This window comes from Procambarus clarkii, chromosome 24 (genome assembly GCF_040958095.1).
Source record: "Procambarus clarkii isolate CNS0578487 chromosome 24, FALCON_Pclarkii_2.0, whole genome shotgun sequence".
Classification (NCBI taxonomy): domain Eukaryota; kingdom Metazoa; phylum Arthropoda; class Malacostraca; order Decapoda; family Cambaridae; genus Procambarus; species Procambarus clarkii.
The window spans coordinates 19,821,509-19,843,547 of NC_091173.1; the positions used below are offsets into that span (position 1 = coordinate 19,821,509).

Genomic DNA, 22,039 nt, shown 5'->3' on the forward strand with positions numbered 1-22,039 from the left:
GATAATTGCATTTACAGCTAGAGTTGGTAAAAAAAAATCAGCGTTGAATGCATTGACACGCCATTTTCTGGGCGAGACCCAGAGGCTCCACGGAGCTATCCAGGCTGATATGTAACCATTAACTTTCTGGCATCAGTCAAAGTGCATGGAGTTCTTGCCTACCGGGAACCATGAGCCAAAACCTGGCCCCCCCTCAGAGAGGCATGAGAAGCAATGGCCTATAGAAACCCCCGTGTGGTTGGAAGCATTCTATGTCTGCCATCGACCGGGTCTGACACCCAGAAAGGTAGGCGCCCCAAAACAAACCCCTATCCTGGTGAAAATATTGCTACCGAAAGAGGAATGAGTGAACAGAACTTCCCTAGTGAAAACTACCAAATTAGCATCAAGTCATCACATCGCTGTATGTGCAACTTCCCCCTTCCCGGGAGGGGGGAAGGGGTAGCCCCAGACCCCCCCGTGCCGGTGATCCAACCGACAGTTCTTAGGCTGGATGTAAAAAATATGTGAAAACACCGCCGCCCGGAGGGAGAAAGAGATGCCAGGGAGCCTCCGGGTCTCACCCAGAAAATGCAGTTTCATTACATTCAACGCTGGTATTCTGGGGGGGGGAGCCCCATTGGCTCCCCGGAGCTACAAAGATAAGAAAAAGAGGAAAGGACCCGGGAGGCAAATGCTACGCGCCCTAACTCAAAAACAAGATAACTGGAAAACCGAAGGACCCAACAGACAACCCAGGAGACCCAAACCCTGAAACAGGAAGGAAGGAAGGAAGGGAACCCGGGCAATCCAAAGCATTCCCACCACCACAAGGGACAAAACGTGCAGAGAACAGCAGAGAGGTGCAACCAAACACAACACATGATGCACCCCGGCCCGACCAACCAAAGAAGAAGAACCTAAGGACCCCTCCGGAAAGCAGCAGACCCATTCATCACCAGAGAAAAGGAGACTGCCACAAACGAGCAAAACTACCACTAGGACCAAATGAGCAGAAAAACTTCGGTGCCTGAGGAGAGCCTGAAGCTCCCAGAACCGACCCCCAGAGGCCAACACCAACAGGAAAAAAAAAAAGGGCTGGAAAAACAACCCTGAACCAACAACGAAGCCACCTGCACCCCATACAAGAGAAGATAGACTCGAGTCAGAACCTCAGATGCAAAGACTCGAGGAGAAGAATGAACCAGCCTCATGCCAAGCTTGACCAATCTGCTGAAAGAAGCGGAGCTGCTCGAAGACCCTCGGGTTCGGACACCAAGCAAGCAGTGCCCAAAAACAGGGCTGGGCCGGCCACCAAAGAGTCAGAAGGACAACTCTCCCCTGGTAAGTCCCTAAGTGAGTCAGGACCTGGAGCAACACCTGAACTGGAAGAAGAGGTATAGGTAACCCCACTTCGACCAATCCTGCCTGAAGGTATCAACCCCGACAGCCTCGCAGTCGGAGAAGGGCGCCACGTATACTGGGAGAAGCCTCGACCACCCCGACACAAAGAGATCCACTTCTGGAGGCTCGAACATCTGGCAGAGCCAACTGAACGAGTTGCCGTCGACTGTCCATTCCGTGGACAGGAGAATGAACTGGGACAGACTGTCTGCCAGGACATTGGACACTCCCCAGACGTGAACTGCCAGGAGAGCCAAACCCCGAGAACTCTGCTGATGAGACACCCGAAGTGACCAGCCCCAAAGAGCCAAGGACCGCATGGAATCCCTCCCCTGGTTCAGGCACTGAATCACCGAGGAACAGTCCAAATGGAGCCGGATCGTCGAGCCACGAGTGACCCGAACCCTTCGGAGCGACATCTACACAGCCGCAAACTCCAGCACCGTGCTGTGAGCCCGACGGAAGGACGGACCCCACCGTCCCTGGCCGACCTGGTGAGCACTGGTCACAAAGCCCCTGCCCAGAGACGACGAGTCCGTAAACACATCGAGTGAGGTGCCAAGGCACTGAACAGCGAAAAACCCTAAGAGGAAGCCGGCAATGCAGCAACCGGAGCAAAGCCACCAGAGGTCGAACCCAGTGGTCGTGAGAGAGGTGGAAGGGACATCCCCAAAGGAACCAGAACAACCAACAAAGCCACACTCGGGTAGACCACCAAGGCAAAGTTCAGGCTCCCGCTCAAACCCTAGGGCAACCGGCGTGTGACCTGGGAGCCCCTCAAAAAGAGACAAAGGCAGGAACACAGGTGAAGCAGAGCCGCCAGAGGAAGAGACAAGAAAGCGGTCCGAGCATCTCACACAAGATCCAGCCAAGACAGAACCTGAGAAGGAACCAGTTGGGATGTCCGCCAGTTCACCAGGAACCCAAACCCGGCGAGCTGGGAAAGAACCAAATCCCTGGCAAGCAGACACGTGGACCCGCTGAGAGCCAAAACCAGCCTGTCGTCGAGGTAGGCCAGAACCTGAACACCTAACAGATGCAGGCAGGCCACCACGACCCGATAAGTCGTGTGAAAATGCAAGGCGCCAGATTCAAACCGAATGGAAGGCAAACCTATCAAGCAAACTCCTAAAAGCTGAACCCCAAGGACGTGTCCACACATGGGGGCCTAGCAGGGGGCACCACCAAGAAAACAAAAATGTCTATCAAAAGACCCCAAAAAATAGAGAGGGGCAACCAATCAAAGGCAGCCCCCCCCCCTCCCCCCCACCACGCAGAAAAACAAAAACAAAAGAAAAACCCCGCAAGAGGATAACGTACCTAGGCGGAACAGAGCAGGCCGCTATAAGAGGTGAAAACTAGCTGTGCTGTACCCAGTGCCCCTACTAGTGATGAAAACCATCTCTTACCCAGAGGCAAACAAGGGCAACAGAAATTCCAGCCGACTCCAAGGGCGGCCAAATACTGAGTAGAAAAAGACATAGCGGAGGTAAATCCCAAGGAGACTTGTGAAAGGAGGCCCCAAGGGAAGATAACCCTAGGCACATGCTGCTCGAGTACCCGGCTTTCGGTAGCAATATTTTCACCAGAATAGGGGTTTGTTTTAGGGCGCCTACCTTTCTGGATGCCAGACCCAATCGATGGCAGACATAGAATGCTTCCAACCACATGGGGGTTTCTATAGGCCATTGCTCCTCGTACCTCTCTGAGGGGGGCCTGGTTCTGGCTCGTGGTCCCTGGTAGGCAAGAACTCCATGCACTTTGACTGATGCCAGAAAGCTAATAATTACATATCAGCCTGGATAGCTCCGGGGAGCCAATGGGGCGCCCCTCCCCCAGAAAAAAAATGAATACAAAAATCACTGAGAAATTATACCCAGGAGTTGTCAGTATTCTGAATGTTAGTTTGATTTACATATTCCAAAATGAGCTTCATTTTATGAAAATTTGTGCCTGCTGGGTTGCAAGTTGGTGGATGTAAGAACGCTCATTCTCACGACTAGTGTCTGCTTTCTTGTTTAGAGGCTGAAGGTGGAACCTTCCCTTCAAGGAGTTGTCATGGGTGCCTCATTACATACCCCAAGATGGACCAAGTGACCATTAGATGGCAGCATCATACCTCATCATGCTCCAAGAACTTCAAGGGGCACCTCCAACAAAATGTACTTTCTACATACCATATATATTGGAATATGGAGGAGGTTACCATGAATGATTTACTTCCCCAAGGATCTATTGTCAGCCATTTTGTGGATTTAATAACAGGCTCCTGTTCCAGCACTATCTGAAGAAGTAATTCCTATTACAGCATGATAATGCTCACACTCATACAGTACTTAAAGCAAAGGAAACCATCTAGGAGGGCTAGTGTTTGAAGCATTCACCCCTCTACATAAATTACTCTTACCCATTGGCTCACCAGGTTGTGTTTTCTTCTCAAGGAAGTTGCTTTGTAAATTGTGTTACACATTATGTAGCTTATGATAAGAGTTCACGGCCTCCTGTATTAAATATCTAAAAAGGGATCAACTTGAAGGTTCTTCAATATTCAGTACAGTACTTGATTTTCAAGTACTGTACTGATAGATTTCTCCATTTCAATCAACTTGAAGTAACACAAAATCAGACAGGACTGTTGACACTTTGACATGGCATATTGTGTATGCACACAACAAGAGCTGAGAACATAACTTTTGTTTACATTTGAATCCCCCATAGTATATACATTAAAATTTAAAATGAAATGAAGTGCAAATTACAATATTTTAAATCTATGAAAATAATTTTTGGATACGGTACCAGAACTCTAAACAATTAAACATAAAAATAATATTCGTAGTATTTTATAATGTGCTCTATGCCTCAACAATGGGAGGCACACCAAGATAATGTTTGGGAGGTTTCAAACCAGTCTGCAAGGTAAGAATCACACTTCGGTTTAGGCTGATAGCTGGATAGAGGACTCCACTTACACCAGTCAACGACAAATAACCCTGTAAGAACACAGTTATATTATAGCATACATTTTACATATTGTGGCTTTATATGCCAATTATTACCTCATTTCCCACATTCATGAGGTGGACACACATCAATCCAGAGAAAAATGAGAAGCTGTAGAGGAAAAGAAGGCTAAAGTTATTCAAAACTAGATATATTTTGATCATAGCTGATCAAGAGGAATTTCCATTCCATAACATCTTATGATACACATATGTGGTGTTAAATAAATACTGTAGATTCGAGGATTACAGAATGTTATAATGAGCATTATTAGGGATGTAAGTAGTGGTGACAACAGTGGTGTTAATAGTAATAGTGGTGGGGGTGCTTACCTGTGTTTAAAGGGAGTGAGGGAAGGGAAAGAGATGGCACAAAGTGGGAGGAAAAGAGGTGGAGGGAAGAAGATAATGTTGGGAGGGGGATTTGAGGGAAGAAAGGAGTTGAAGCATGAAGGGGACAGGTAGTAGTAGTAGTAGTAGTGAGAAGGACAATAAGGGAGGAGGGATTGGGGGGGGGGGGAGTAAGACAGATAAAGGGAGGAGAGATTGGGAAGAGATAGTAGGAGTTGAGGGGAAATTGTTACCATGAAGCAGTTCTAAGGATCAATGTCCCAGTGGTTCAATCTCTGACCAGGCCTCCTGGTTGACAGTCTGGTCAATCAGGCTGTTTGATACTGTTGCATGCTGTCTCATGTACGAGCCAGCCTGACTGATCTGGTACCCTTTGGAGTTGTTTATCAAGTTCCAATTTGAACACCAAAAGAGAAGGGCTAATTATGCTCATCATATGTTGAAAGAGGTAGTTAAAAAGTAAATTGTCATGTATCTCTTCTTGGAGTGCATGCAAGAGATGAGGTACATGCCTGAAAAATATTAGAGACTGGTTCCAAATCTACAATGAAATAATTCCTTACAAGCCCAGGAGTCACAGCAGAATGTGCAAGATAGCCCCCTTGAAAAGTATGGGTGCAACAGGTACTCTTAAGAGATACTGTAACATTATAAACATAAAAGGGCCCAAAACTTTTCAACTGACTCCCTCTAAATATGAGGGGCATAATTGCTTCAACTTTTTAAGTGTTCAAATTGGAACATGAGAAATGCCTTCAAAGGGTACCTGATCAAACTGAGGCTCATACATCAATCAGCACGCAGCGATGTCAAGCAGCCTGACTGACCAGAATGTCAACCAGGAGGCCTGGTTAGAGATCAAACCACAGGGGCACTGATTCTTGGAACCACTTTAAGGTGAGAAAGTAAGAGAGCACATAAGAGTGTGAAAGAGTACGAGAGTGAAAGATAGAGGGAAAGGAAGGGGAAGGAAAGGGGAGGGAAAAGTGAAGGTTGCAATTTTATCTAAAATTAAAAGAAAAAATCCAGAAATCATATAGAAAACTAAAAAAAACATAAAAAGGTAATTATAAAAAGTAAACTGAAGAGAGCAAATTCTTTCATTTATAAGATTCATCCTGTACCATATTAAATCTATATACTGTATTGTGCTATATTTTATATTAACAATACATTAAACAAATGAGAAATAGTATTACATACATTGTACTGTATGTCTGTAAAAGAACTTTTGGTCATGTGCTACACTTACCTGTAATTCCCCATTAACATAGAAACCTAGGGTTTTTTCTGGTAAATTGAGCAATAATCCTACAATGTCTCCTGTCCGAACACCACCTGCTGATCGGTTGAAATGTTCCCCACTGTGCATCAGCCATGATCGCTCATTATCAATGTACATACTCCAACTACCCCCACATTTTCCTGAAAAGTTAATACTTTCAATATAAGAGCAGAAAAAAAATAAAGCATAGAAAATTACATTGCCTTTCTAATCTCTCCAAAAATAGTTTATATTGGTAGTGTAAACTGTAATATGTGATGGGTTCTGATTTTTAGTGATTCATAAGTGATAGTGATCTCATTAGGCCCCTAGATGAATAATTCATTACTGTATACAACAATGTTTTTCTTCATGAAAGGTACGTTATTAGTTATATCATAGAGTAATATTCTTATAATCAAGGAGAACTAGGACAAGAGCCATAGCCCATGCTACAATTAAAGGATAATTAGGGCTTACTATAAGAAATACCTAACAAAATATTTATATTAATGCTACTAAAAATATAGAACAACAAGTAACTGACTATTGCAAGCTAATTATCTTTAAAATATTAACTATGATGCAAAATTGCTGTAGAATATTGGTATTGCACATATATATGACTGAGTGAGATACACAAGACAAGCATACAGTATTACTTTCTACATATGCAATCACACACAAAATATTCCTTAACTTTTTAAGTGGAACAAACTGGTAATACCTTACCAAGAATCATTTCCTTGCATATATCAATTCTTGAGAGTCCAAAGGCAATATCTGCATTTCCATCATATTTTTCAATGTTGAATTCCCAATAGTGTACTCCCCTAGAGAAGCCAACACTTCCCAAGGCTACTCGATGTTCGTAAGAATCACAGCTGATAGTAAAGCCATTCTCGGATATGGTGTGATCTGGGTGGATTGACTCCAGACTGAACCAAGCCACTGCAAATTCAAAGTATTACATTATACAAATGATAAATGTTGTGCATAAGGCTAGCTTTCACATATGCTGCATCAAATGATATAGTGTACAATAGCCGTAATGACTTGACGCATTCTCCTGATAGTTCATTTGTTCTAACCAAATTGTCTATTTCAAGTTAGTACAGTATTTATCACATACCACAGTAGATATCTGAAAAGTCAAACTTTGATGGCTATGTGTTGTGGCTATATATGTGAAAAATTCTTGGTTTTATTTTCAATAAATATAGTACAGTATTATTATTGTTTATTGTAACATAATTAATTATAATTAATTAATAAATAAGTCAATTAAGTGTATGAATATTTATTGAAAATTGTACATTATTTGAAATAAATTTCATTGTACTGTACATAACTTTTGAAACCACGAACATCCCTACTATTGTACAGTAGTTACTCCATCACGGGATTCAATGACATTTCTTAAGTAAGCTAACAAAAAACTTCACAAAAGATTTGCAATGCATGATTAAAGAGAGTATCCTCATATTAAATTTAACAATGGAAAATCAAAATACTGTACAATATTTAAAATTTGTAATCCGAAGGTAAATACTGAAAGTGGCAATAGCACAATTAGCTCACAATCGAGTGAACCAGAGATTGATTCCTGGACAAGGCGAGATGTTTGGGCACATAACTTTATACCTAATGCCTTTGTTCATCTAGCAGTAAATAGAATACCCGGAATTGTGTAACCGTCGTAGGGGTGCATTGTGAGGAAGGTTAGTTGCTGTTCTAATGGGACCATGCTAAGTTTAACAAGCTTCCTCTCCCGGACAATAGGACACCGATTAACAGCAGTTCTAAATTCTATAACTTTCAACATTTTTTTTTATATAAGAAATACATTCAAGTGAAAATAACAAGTGTAATAACATGAATACACAAAATAACTCTTGAGAGCTCTGATAAGAAACATGACCCTTTGGTGTAGTATACCTTCAGCTGTCTGTAAGCAAAGAGGTTCACAGTATGACGAGTTTCCAGTATTATTGAAAGCCCGTACTCTGGCTCGATATATAGAATTGAAGTGTAGGCCATCAATGGTGCATACAGTCTCTTCTCCTGTGTACACTTCCTAAAAACATTGAAAATACAGTAACTTCAAAATTCTGCATGGGGGACCATTATATTTGAAAGTTCTAGTTTACTGTATATTTAAAATCTGTGAATAATACAAAATAAACTAACATTAAAATAAACCAAAACAGATATTGTACATATAATATAAACTTTGAATAAATGAAAACTTCCATATTACTTCAAAACTAAGACTAAGTAGCAATCAATATTTCTTGTAAGGTCACAGGGTAAATAGTGTCACTGGTTTGGCTTAAGGCTAAATGTGAGTAAAAAATTTATTGAAAATGACCATCAAAATCTAGTTCATTCTGAAAAACCATATATTCAATCCAGCAATGCAATATTAACTTCAATCCTATTAAGAACATCAAAAGCAATTGCAAATTGTTATCAAATTGACTTACCCTAAATGGGCCATTAGATCCATCATCAATTTCCAATGTGTATCCAGTGACGCATGAGGTAGGATGAGGAGCCCATGCAATAGTCACACTGTTGTTTTCTGCGCTACACTCTTCAGTAATCATGGATGGGGTGCCAGGAGCTTTAAAAATAAAATGAAAAACAGCTGCATGGCAAATATGTTTTGCATCAGTATCTTAAGTCTAGGTGTTACACAATCATTGTAGTAAAATTAAAGTATGTACCTTCACTGAAAATAAATTTTGATCTCATACTGTCACTTTAAGTAACTTCTGTTTATACTGTATATAATAAAGTTCTAGTACTTTTGTTCAATTTCCAGAAACTCATCGAAAATATTCAGTATATCATCTGGGTTTATTGATGAACTATAACAATACACAATTTGATGCACAGGTAACTTTATCTGAGAATATAACACATTACCTTCTTAATTTTACACACATAAATCCCAGCTAGCCTTGTTTTTATCACATACACACATTCTACCGAACTACCCCAATTGGTTGTTTCGAAAAGCAAGAGCCTTCCTGCTTTCATAGCCCAGATCATGAACAGTCAGGGCAGGTTGACAATCTGCACAGCCATAACAAATCTTTTCAAAACATCTTGTGCCATAATGGTGCCAGGCATAAACTGCAGAATTTATTCAATACAGCCCTGAATAACTCTTGAAGGTTCATTCAGATACTCTCTTAGGCTTTACTTGAGATCATAGGCACCACCACCAAGTCTTCCATCCCAATCTTACTTTACATCCATTTCTTTCATCAGGTCATTTGCAGCCTTGCTACTTTCCCTGTAGTCACCTCTTCTGCCCTCTACAACATGAAAACATTGTTTATTTACCATTCCTGCTTCTATGATTGCAGTCTACGAGGCCATCTCGTCCCATCAATCTACTGCTCCACAGTAATACTTTATTTTCACACACGTTTCTCACATGTGCTTGTAATATTTGATGTAACAACTCATTGCTAATTTACAACATAACTCTGAAGTGAATAGGGTATCACCAAAAATAACAATATATGCTGCTTGAAAAATAAAATTAAAAATCAAAGAAAATGGATGGAGAACCAAACCCCGGTGCTATGACAAATGGTCCTACTTGCAGCAGGGAAGGATTACAAATACTAACTACTAGTATTTAATAAAAACTAACTATCGTTGCTTAATTCATAAATCTAGGACTAAATCTTTTAAATTAAAAATACATTTATTTCTCTGTACTTGCCAATGTAATGAAGGAATACATGATTATGTATTCCATGCACCTGGGCGCTAGGAGACTCGAACTGTGGACCCCATGAGCATGTGAGGCCGAAGCTCTATTGACCGAGCTAATGAGTAGTCTTAATAAGGAAAGTTTCCAGAAGCAGCATCCTGCTGCCAAACTGGAATTTTCGACTTTTCCTGACTACTACATAAGCTCAGAAGAGTTAGTGATCCACGCCTACATCATATAATATACAGTATCCTCCTGTTACTTCTGGAAACTTTCCTTATTAAGACTACTCAATAGTTCGGTCAATAGAGCTTCGACCTCACACGTGGGGTCCGCAGTTCGAGTCTCCTATATCCCATGTGAATGGAATGTTTATTTCCACGGAAGTGTGGATGGCAATTTATATGATTATGTATCATACTTTAAAATCATGTTCTTGGCCATGCAGCAGAATACTGTACCTGTATGATGTATCTTAGAGACTGCCTGACATGTACTAAGAGTCTAATCTATGCAAGTAAAATGCCATGCAAGTTCATAACAATATGTGCCACATGCTGTAATTCACAATATACTACTATACACGGCAACTAGAAACCACCTAGAAAGGTACAGTTTTAAGGAAATGGTCACTCGTACAGTCAAGCTAGGAGAAATGCCACACCAGACATGGAACTGATTGAAGCAAGACAAGAAGATAATTGTATTCCCCACCTGAGCCATCTGTCTGTGGCTGAGTAACAACTGGGCCTAGGATAGCATGGAAGGAAAACCATTTTAACCTTGGCTATGTTTTTGAACAGCAAATAATATTAACTATGGTTTTATAATATTGAATTAGTTAAAATATTAAAATAATAAAGCTACCCAATAGCTGAGGTGGTGAGTGGATATTTGTTAGTAAGTGTACTGAAAAAATAAATATAAATTCATGCGTTCACCAACAATTTGTTTTAGCCAATAAGACATTTACAATTAACATTATAAACCATTCTAAATTCAATACATACTATACTCTTAATATCAAATTCTAATGCAATAGTATGTTATATTGCACATTTTTAACAATGATATTTAATAATCAAATCTCTCGCCATATTCGAGTATTTCAAGGCAAACATGTACTGTATAATACCACTTACGTTTAAGTTGTATAAAGGTGAGCTGTTGGATCGCAGTCAAGAGTGTCTTGTCATCCAATGTGAGGTTGAAGCCTGGAGGTACTCGTGGCTCTGGTATCATGGTTTGATCCCACTCTCGCCTCATTGTACAAACACGCTCTTCTAAAACTTCCTGGGCCTGATAAATGCCAAATATGAATACTGTATATTGCTTTTTTTCAATATCGAGGCTTTTACTCAATACGAGATACTGTACAGTACTACATTTATGAGTCTTATCATTATAGATTAAAAACTACTTAAAAGGGACCAAAACAGCTCTAGCAGACTCAGAGGATCTTCTATAAAAGACTGCTTTGTATTTGTTGGGCTTCTTGCTAGTGAACTGCTCCACAATTTTGAAAATGTTAATTGTTTTAAAAGGAAAACCATAAGAAAATAAGTTACAACAAATTTCTTCACAAAGTCATTTGTTTTTGCGAGGATCTTTTTTCTCTTTTAAATATGAACATTGTGTAGTGTAGAAGGGCCTTTGAGCTTTTCACCTACAGTATACATGAAACAATTACATTAAAAATTTTAATTAGATGAACTTGGACCATTCATGAAGTCTAACATTCCTCATTGAGGAGTCCTGGGATCCTAAAAGGCTTGCTGTCTCCGATAGTGGGAAAACCATAAGCTACCATAGATAGCCCTTACTAAACCTCTGTTTATGTTATACCGTGTTACCCTTATGGTCCAAAGAGGATGCGCCCTGCACAATAAGATATTCACAGTGTAAAACTTGACTACCTTGAATATGATTGAGGCAAACAACCATTAAGATCTCTGACTACACCTACCTCCATGAAGGAAGCTGGGTCGGACTCCTTGAGAGCCTCGATGCAGAAGTGGATGGTAGCCGTGGTGGACTGTAGTGTATGGGTGTAGTCTTGCACTTGTTCTCTCAGTGCATGCACCTGTTTAAAGGTACATGTCTTTAGAAACAGGTAGCTAGAATGTATTAAAAAATACAAAATCAACTATTAAATTTTGCCACAAGACTGATTATTGAAAGAAGTCTTTTACTCTGTATTGAAGAAAAATGTGATTATATTCGACCAGATGAATTTAAAACTAACTAGTTCATCACAAATGTAGACTTCATAGCTTAATGAACATTGGTTTCGCGTTCCAGAAACCAGTGTGACTAACTTTTCTGGTACCGCTCACAGGGTTGTCTATAATAAACTAATTAGGTCTACAGGATCAAGTTGTGTGCTACAGTCCCGCTCCTGTGGCAGGCAAGCCCACTACGGGGTCACCATGGCCCGTGCTACTTGGAAATTTTATTCAGAGTAGTTGAATCTAAAAACAACAAAGTTGTGTGGTCGAGGTGCTTGTGAAATCAAAGTGACAGCGCAATATTGCTGCTTTATGAAAGTAAGAAGCATCTCATTTAAATTAATTGGAACGCTTACAATTTCTCAAATTCGATTCCCTATGGTGCGGGATATACTGACATAATTTACACTCGGAAAATATAAGAGGGACTGGTTCCAAATCTACCCATGGAAATAACTCCTTATAAGACCAAGAGGCATGGCAGAAAGTGCAAAATTGCTCCATTTGAAAAGCAGAGGTGCAATAGGCAACTCGCTAAGAGACAATTCTATCAATTGTTGTCCCCCTAACTCCCCTTGCCACTTCGGTCGGGTATAAGGTGTTTATGTAGCTTCAGGGCACCAATCCCCCCAGCCACAGGGCATGGCGAGAAGGCGCCCCTAAGCATACCTAATTCCCTATCAAACACAAACTAAAATACACATAAATGGCAGATCTTATCACAACCCACAAGAGTTAAGATGATAATAATAACACACAATAATATGAAAATAACATACACAAAACGGAAAATTCTTTTGTATTTGGTTTTTCTTATATGGGACACGGCACACAAAGGGAGAGGTGCACAGTATATCATTAAAAAGAACTAAAGCTGAAGGCAAAACAACAAGCTGCCTAAGCGGCAGGATTGGCGACCTGACATCGGCATACATGGAAAAAACTATTCATAGTGGAAGCTCCTAACAAGGCCCCGGAACGGGAGGGATATCATATATGCGCATGGGGGACCCTCCGGCCGCCGCCTTACCCACTCGTGGGCTCCGGCCAGGTCATCCACCCTCTTGTGAGAAACATTAAGTGAGCAAGAATTTTTAACGCTCTCCTAAACATAAGGGGCATAACTAGCCGACCTCTCACGGTGTTCAAAAGAAAACTTGATACACCTCTAAATGATATGTGATTAACCAGGCTGTGATTCATAAGTAAGACTGCCACACCCAGTACTCCCAGACCACACTTCTCTCCACTGCTCACACTCCATCTCTCGTCTAACAACTTGGCTGACTAGACCGCCATCAAGGATCAGTGACAGGGTCGCGGAGACATTGATTCCCGGACCCAGGAGGGTCCCAGGAGGATTCCCGGAGAGGAGGGAGCCGGTCGGCCGAGCGGACAGCACGCTGGACTTGTGAGCCTGTGGTCCTGGGTTCGATCCCAGGCGCCGGCGAGAAACAATGGGCAGAGTTTCTTTCACCCTATGCCCCTGTTACCTAGCAGTAAAATAGGTACCTGGGTGTTAGTCAGCTGTCACGGGCTGCTTCCTGGGGGTGGAGGCCTGGTCGAGGACCGGGCCGCGGGGACACTAAAAGGCCCCGAAATCATCTCAAGATAACCTCAAGATAACCCATCACACGGTAAGTAGGCAATAGGAAGTACTCACCTTGTTATCTCGCTGCCTCCTGACCCAGTTGATGAGGTCTGAGCGGCGTGCCTGCAGCGCCTCCACCAGGGCGTCCACCTGCGCCACCATCACACCCTCCACTTCTCGACAATTACCCTGTCGATTGTTGTATATACATCAAGGGATGTCACTGCCAGTGTTAATTGTGTATTAATCTGTAATGTATTAGTATCCACATATGGCACAGTATATGCAGAACGAACATGAGTACATTTTAGTTACATGTCGGTAATCTATTACAAGATACAGCAATGTATATAAAGTTATTTATATCACAACTCACGTGGACTTCATCCGAGAGAGTTTTAAGTGTGTGGATGAATTCCGTAGCAGCTCTGGCCTTCTCTGACAGCTGCTGCAGTGCCTGGGACAGCTCCGTCTGGTCAGGGGGAAAACAGTATTACAAATACTGTTCACATGGACATTTACGGTTCATTGCGAGCTTAAATTTCTTAAGGTTTAAGCTAGGCGAAATAAAGGCAGGGTGGAGGAAAGTAAAGGAATATCATTATTAACGCTTACGTTGTTATATTACATAATAAATATAGACATTGTGTAGAATACTCTCCGACAGGATACCAGTACCAGCCAACTTTGAGGAGATTGAGCAAACTGAAAAATGTTGGACAAATTAATCTTCACACACGGCCAGAATTATCCGACATAATTTGTCATGGGTAAAGACAGTGACAACATCGTCTCCGGATACTGCATGACAAGGACACGCTCTCTGGGGGACGGTTCGCCCTCTAGGTATGTGAACCCGGATCTTGTTTATCCGGAGTGTAGTAGAAGCGTTTAGACATAACACGGCAGAGGATCAGTTTGGGCATAAATGAACCAAAGAAATTAAATCGGAGCACGGGGACGGAGCTGTGGCGGTTACACCTACTAGACGAGGAGGGAGGCAGTGCTATGAGGGAGAGGAACTGAGGCAGGAGATGACGGGGAGCAGAAGAAAGCAAAAACGGGGATTTATTGATAAAGATTAAGCCACCCAACAGGTGGCACGGGCTTGAATAGCCCGTAAAAAAAAACGAGGTCAAAGACGGGATAACAGGAGCAGCTGGATGACCTCTCCATCCAACAGACAGACATTACTCCTGACCCTTTCTCTACCCCCGCCCAAGTTTCCCTGTGATCACACACAGTGGGTATTCTCTGTGGGAATATACCACCACCGCCACACTTACCTACACACATCCTTCCGGTCATCCATCTCACTCAGTCACACTCATTTCGTAGGCCACCGCTTCTTCACGCCCCCACACACTCCTCGGCAACCACTCCCTCCCTCCACACTCCCTCTCCCATGGTCATACATCATCCCTCCTCTGGACACACACTCCCTGTGTCCCTCTCACTCCCTCCCTCTCCTGGATACTCAAATCCTCCGCCCTGCACACCCAATCTTCCAATGGCCCAGCAACCCTTCTGTCACCAGCCACAAGTACAGTCCCTTCCAGGATACCTACCCATCAAAAAAACATAAAAAATACCCATCCACCCCCGCTTTTCCATGACCGCAAACCCCCTTACTCCACGGATATACCCCCATATCCTCTGGCCACACTTCTCTCCCCCACTGTCCACGTATCCCACCATCACTTTCATTATTTTATAGAACACAAATGACCCCGTTATTACGATGATGAGATGTACGTCGACCAATCAATCATCACTCCTCTGGCCACACGCCCAGGGGGTAACCGTGCCACCTGCAAGGCAAGAAACACCACCTGCAAAACTCGTATGTAAATCCTCTTAGGAAAGCCGCCCAGTTGGTGCATGCAGATACTGCTCTCCCGCCCGCACCCGCACGCCCCCACCCGCCCACAACCCCCCCCCCCCCACCCCCACTTGGTTTTGGGTACGAACTTTCACCATAAGGAACATGATCCTTAAATGTGGAGAGAAGGTGATGATGAGGCGGGAGATGAAGTTCCGGATCAGCCGGGCTGTGGTGGGTGCCAGTGGGCCTGCGGGCCGCTCCAAGCAACAGCCTAGTGGACCAAACTCTCACAAGTCGAGCCTGGCCTCGGGCCGAGCTTGGGGAGTAGAAGAACTCCCAGAACCCCATCAAGCAGGTATCTCACCACTGTACCTCCGCCCCCTCACCACTGGTCAACCAGGGGGACTAGATAGCACTGGAAAGCGGCCCGTCTAATTACCCAGAGCTACCCAACACTTGGAGGGTACATGGGGGTCGAGCTGGTGGTACGGTGCCCCATCCACTTGGGCCAACCCGGAACAAGTTGTTCATTACGGGCTATTCGTGCCCGTGCCGCCTCTTGGGTGGCTGGATCTTCATGAATCACAGTTTCACAACCACATGACACCTATCAGGAAATATAAGAAACATTGACGGAATGAAATTTCAAAGTCATCAAGAGGAAACTTGACAAGTTCGTGCAGAAAGTTGATGATTAGCCGAGATGTGTAACTTGTCTTGGCCGCCCGGCCACCACAAGCAAATCTCAGTAAATTTATATCTCTGTAAGCTTTTAATTTAACACTTCCCCCTCTCCGAAACATTCAAGTATTATAATAGATGGAACATTATGTGAGACAAAATGTTCCATCATACCATAAGTAGGAGGCAGAGTACGCAACATCCACGCCAACATTAACAACGGCAGCATGATGATGTGTACACACACACACACACACACACACACACACACACACACACACACACACACACACACACACACACACACACACACACACACACATACACACACACACACACACACACACTTGAGGCGGGACCAAAGAGCCAAAGCTCAACCCCCGCAAGCACAAATAGGTGAGTACACACACACACACACACACACACACACACACACACACACACACACACACACACACACACACACACACACACACACACACACACACACGGGGGCACCGGCGGGTGGGGCCGGGTAATCCGCCTGGCGCCTCCCGGGTAATCCGCTCTTACCGGATATTACCTGGATTTAGAACCGGAAACTTGCGGGTTTTAAATTTGTCGAAGGGGAGACGGGGAGTGTGGGGGAGAAGGCAGGTCTTCGGTGCTGGGGTCAAGGCGGGCAGTAGACGGAATATGTGACTGAACATTCATTCATTCCTTCCCCATTTCCTTGCACACATTCATTTTAATAAAATATATTACCAGATATCTGTGTTTGACTAGGATGTGTTTTAGGATTACATACCATTTATTTATACTCAATTAATAAACGTATTATCCAAGTTTATTTGTATCATAAATAATATTTGCCCAATTATCACAAGTGTCACATTTTGGCGGGAAGATTCGAATGTCATAAGCCATCTTTGTACTTATAATAATTATTAAAGAAATGGATTTAGGATTTAAATTATTGTTCACAAAATGCGAATTATAACATTTCCGACGTTCTTCAGGTTAAAATCCGGGAATGTATTGTGAACGATCGAGAAAGATCATTAACAAAAATCTAAGTTATTATAGCGATATATCAAACATCATTAACAAGTTACTGTAAAATAAATTGAAAAAAAGACTACTATTTCAATAAAATATATTATTAATTCATTTGAACTAATTGACTTTGGACTTCGGAAACCTTTTAACATCATTTCTTGGGGGCGGGGGGGGGGGGGGGGGGTTAGTAAAGAGGATAGAGAGACATAAGTGAAGTGAACATCTGTTCCTCATTTACCCACCAGATGCAGCACAAACATTTGTATAAATGCAACTATGTTCTTATTTATTTCCCACAATTAAATCTCATCAGCAAAACGATGAGTCTTCAACCGTGCAACTGTGGAAGACATAACACCACACACACGGAACCACCCACTCTTCTCCCTGCGCCACAACCTTCCAGTTCCGCAAATAGTCCCCGTAATAGTGTCTGGGATGCTCCCAGACGCAGGTTCGAATCCTCGTCACTGCCCTTGTGGATTTGTTCAGTCCCCCCTCTTACTCCACCGTTAATCCCACCCCATCTACACCATCGCTGGGCCCCCAACACCCGCTCCTACACCACCCTCCCCCACTGTGGACCCCACCTTGGAGTCTGCCGCTGTGGTAGCCACCAGCCACACCCCAACAGAAACACGCTTTCAACCAATCCGGTTATAATAATAATAAAGCTTATTCCAAAGAATGTGTGTACAAAAAACACATGGGTAATGTACAACTGTAGCTAATGGGTAGGTGGGTGGGTAGGTGGGTGGGTGGGTGGGTGGGTAGGTGGGTGGGTAGGTGGGTAGGTGGGTAGGTGGGTGGGTAGGTGGGTGGGTAGGTGGGTGGGTAGGTGGGTAGGTGGGTGGGTAGGTGGGTGGGTGGGTGGGTAGGCAGGTAGGTAATGGACAATGAACAATTGTAGGGGAAGAAGAGTTACACATACTTTTTTTGTTTTTCTTTAGGAGGCCTGGTCGAGGACCGGGCCGCGGGGACACTAAGCCCCGAAATCATCTCAAGGAGATACTAATGAAGCCACTATTACGCGAAGCTTTTCGGGCAATAAACCAAAAGAAAGTGAACATAAAAAAGCAAGTAAATAACGGATGAACCAGGAAACTGAAAAAGGAACAGAAAACAAAAGAAAATTATAAGTTAGAAAAAGAAATTAGAGAACGAGAAGACAAAGCGGAACAGAGAACACGAAAGAACAAAAAAAGCGAACACGATAAAAATGGCCACCTGTCTTCACGGTGTTGTTCATGTTCATGTTCATGACTCTTGCCTCAACCTGCTCTCTGCCCCCAATGACCCCCACCCCAACCCCCCCCCCCCACACCCCAACCCCCCCACACCCCACCCAGACCCATTATTTACTCTCTCCGTTACTTCCACCTCCCTTTACCTCAGACTGACCTACACCCTATTACAGAGCTGCCTTCCCTCTTGCTCCTCCTTACCCCGGTGTAGCACCACCTGTTCTCCTTACCCATTACCTTACCCTAGTATCTCCTCTCCCCCGTACTTACCTTATGTCCTAACTTACTCATAGTCCCATTTCCCTCTAAACCAACACTAATAACGCCATTAAATGACAAAAATAAGATGGGTTATCAGTACATGATAACCCAACTTTTGAGTGTTGGGTTATCGAGGTTTTTTGGGTGTTTTTCACACGAGTTGTGAAGGAAGCCCAAGCTTCCCTCTCTCCCACACTGAACAATCTCCCTAAGTGCCATACCAACGGTACACTATTCTTTGTAAATGGTACGCAATTGGTACAATGCACCACAGAGTAAACAGTACTCTCTTCCCCTATACGGTACCAAACGATGCAACATTCTCCCTAAATTGTGCATCCTCAGTTGTGAGTCATGTGTAAACCGTTTTTCATTCATAAACAGGGGGGGGGGGAGGTTTGGCGGGTGCATGGAATGGACTTTGGGAGCCTTTGTTTGGAGGACGGGCTGGGGCTGTTGTGGCCGCCTTACGAGGATAATTTAATCTTCAGTGAATCGCCGAAGAATATTGGTTCTTTTTGGGGCGTACGACATGTTGACGTGTGTGTACCATTAATGAAGAGTAGTGTAGCAGAAATTTAGTAAGAATTTCTCGTTTGTGAATAATATTGAAAGATATGGTACTGTTTGCGCACAATTAATGGACAACACTTGATGTTTATATACCATTGATGTAAACAATTAGTGCCGATTGCAGGGAATATTATCCCATTATTGTAGGGTTCTAAAGGATTATTCCACTCATTCTGCCAGCCCGTCCTCCAAACAAAGACCCAAAAATGATTCCATGCACCCGCCAAACCCCAGCTGTTTATGAATGAAAAGCGGTTTACACACGACTCGCAACTGATTTCGTTCGAACACTTCCGGAACAAGTGCTTCACTGACGAATTTTGTTCAAACCACAACGCTGTAAATGCTTCACCCACGTACTACAAAACCAAAAATTTTCGCCATCAGAACCTAAACACCTAACCTAACCTATTCCTGTATATACACAATATGCTATTATAATATTAATTTATATTTGAGAAAATTCCTGTTTTTAATGAACTGCATGTTAAAATGTATGAATGCGTCTGTGGGGTCGACCGCTGATGTAATGGATTTAGAGTTGAGGACGGGTTGAGGGGCAATATCCCCCCCTTAAACGGCCCATCAGAACACTGCCCTAAAGGCTCACCATGACATAGTGAACCCCATCCGTGGACCAGTAACGAACCAGTAAGTCTCACCGGGTACAACACAACCCATGACGCCAGAGACTCGATCGAGCCTGAAAATTCGAGTGCTGAATTAAACCGTTCCAGTCAGCACACACGCCATTTTGACCTCGTTCGTTTTTGTTAAGGAGGTGGGGGAAGGGAGGGTGAAGGGCTGGGGGTTGTGGGGAAGGGAGGCTGGGGGTGGTGGGGAGAAGAGATGGGGAAGGAACTGTGCGAGGCGGGGGGCGCACCGTTACCTGCCCATCAACGGGTGAAAAGGTGAAGGGAAGTTCATGATTTGTGCAGGTACATCTGTTTGGTATGGCGTTGTGTCCAAAGCGAACGACATCAAGCTCCAGAGCCCCGCCTTCTACCTATTGTATCTGTTGCATTTATACAATGCTCTGTCATTGATGGTCGTGAAGCTGTGATTTGTTGCTTCAACCACCTGTGATTCATGAGCAATCCACCTTTTAACCAGACGCTGCATTCTAGTGTGTTTATGTTATCGTGTGTGTGTGTGGTGTGTGTGTGTGTGTGTGGTGTGTGTGTGTGTGTGTGGTGTGTGTGTGTGTGGTGTGTGTGGTGTGTGTGTGTGTGTGTGTGTGTGTGTGTGTGTGTGTGTGTGTGTGTGTGTGTGTGTGTGTGGTGTGTGTGGTGTGTGTGGTGTGTGTGTGTGTGTGTGTGGTGTGTGTGGTGTGTGTGGTGTGTGTGGTGTGTGTGTGTGTGTGTGTGGTGTGTGTGGTGTGTGTGTGTGTGTGTGTGGTGTGTGTGTGTGGTGTGTGTGTGTGTGGTGTGTGTGTGTGTGTGTGTGTGTGTGTGTGTGTGTGTGTGTGTGTGTGTGTGTGTGTGTGTGTGTGTGTTAACAATGCGTTCCGCCCCGGCCCCTGTAGCCCTTCAGTGACTGTCCTATGACACAGCGTATCCGCCTCTAAACCCATGAATGGCGTCAACCTCTACTGTCTCTTACACTGACGGACTCATAAATCGCTCTGTCTCCCGGAACTGCCATCACCTAGCCCAGCCTCCTGCAGCATGTTCCCCCTCTCCTCTAACATCACGCTCCCCCCATCCCCAGATACCTGGCCACCGAGAGCATGCTCCTCTGACCTATCCAGGTTTCCATGAGTCAGTGGCATATAAGGAAGTAAGTTTTCAAGGCGCGGGCGTGCGTGTGCGCGCTCATCTATGTGTACTTGCGGAGCGTGAGTTGTGGCTCTTGGACCCCGCCTGTAGTAAAGTTGTAATCGATTTGCACATGTTCCAGAGGCTACTGGGTTGTCATATCCACATGTAAAGTAGTGTGGATGTAGTACGCATCCACCACTTCAAGCCCAAGCACTTGGGCAGGACGGTAAAGCAACGGTCTCGCTCCATGCAGGTCAGCAGGACGGTAAAGCAACGGTCTCGCTCCATGCAGGTCAGCGTTCAAACCTCGACCGTCCAAGTGGTTGGGCACCATTCCTTTCCATCCCAAATCCTTATCCTGATCCCTTTCAAGTGCTATATAGTCGTAATGGCTTGGCGCTTTCCCCCCTGATAATTCCCTCCTTCCACCACTTCACTTCTCAAGGCATTAATCGCGGCCTTCGTGTCAAATGCACTGTGACGTTTTATTGTTACGTCACTTGTGGTGACAATAAACACAGTAAGACAATAGATATATATATTTGGAGTAATGGTAGCACAGAGAAGTTTGGAGGTGAAGCTTGGCGAGCACTGGTGTGAGGGGGAGTTGGGGGCCACGCTTAACATTGAAGCTGCTGAATTGATAGATTGATAAGATTAAGTCACCCATGAGGTGGCACGGGCATGAATAGCCCGTAAGTGAAGGCCCTTTGGAGCCATTACCAGTACCAATAGATGATACTGGAGATCCGTGGATGAGATAATGATTCGTTGTTGTTTGTTGTTTTAGATTTAGCTACTCGGAACGAAATGGTGCAAGGGAAGATCAAACACAACCCCCCACCACACATGCACACACACACACTCTACTTCCAGGAAATCACCAACAAACACAACTTCTGGACCAACTACTTACATGCTTTTGGAGGCCATATTATTATTATTACAGTTATTATAATGGCGGTCTCGCGCGCACACGTTCACGCACACACACAGGAGCCTGGCGGGTGAGTGGACAGCGCTCTGGGATCGTAGTCCTAAGGGCCCAGGTTCGATCCCCGGCAGAGGCAGAAACAAATGGGCAGAGTTTCTTTCACCATGATGC

General features: G+C 43.8%; 1 protein-coding gene across 1 annotated transcript in view; it reads right to left on the bottom strand.

Moving 5' to 3' along the window:
- Positions 1–3,184: 3,184 nt before the first annotated feature.
- Positions 3,185–22,039, bottom strand: part of Trim9 (E3 ubiquitin-protein ligase Trim9) — a 169,113-nt gene continuing 150,258 nt past the window's right edge. Inside the window, exons 2-10 of the mRNA XM_045747745.2 lie at positions 13,929–14,024; positions 13,625–13,741; positions 11,700–11,816; positions 10,876–11,032; positions 8,487–8,626; positions 7,939–8,077; positions 6,733–6,951; positions 5,989–6,161; positions 3,185–4,376 (exon numbers count right to left, since the gene is read on the bottom strand). Of these exons, the coding sequence (XP_045603701.1) occupies positions 4,239–4,376; positions 5,989–6,161; positions 6,733–6,951; positions 7,939–8,077; positions 8,487–8,626; positions 10,876–11,032; positions 11,700–11,816; positions 13,625–13,741; positions 13,929–14,024 (1,296 nt within the window). The 3' untranslated portion in view covers positions 3,185–4,238. The remainder of the gene's footprint in view (positions 4,377–5,988; positions 6,162–6,732; positions 6,952–7,938; positions 8,078–8,486; positions 8,627–10,875; positions 11,033–11,699; positions 11,817–13,624; positions 13,742–13,928; positions 14,025–22,039) is intronic.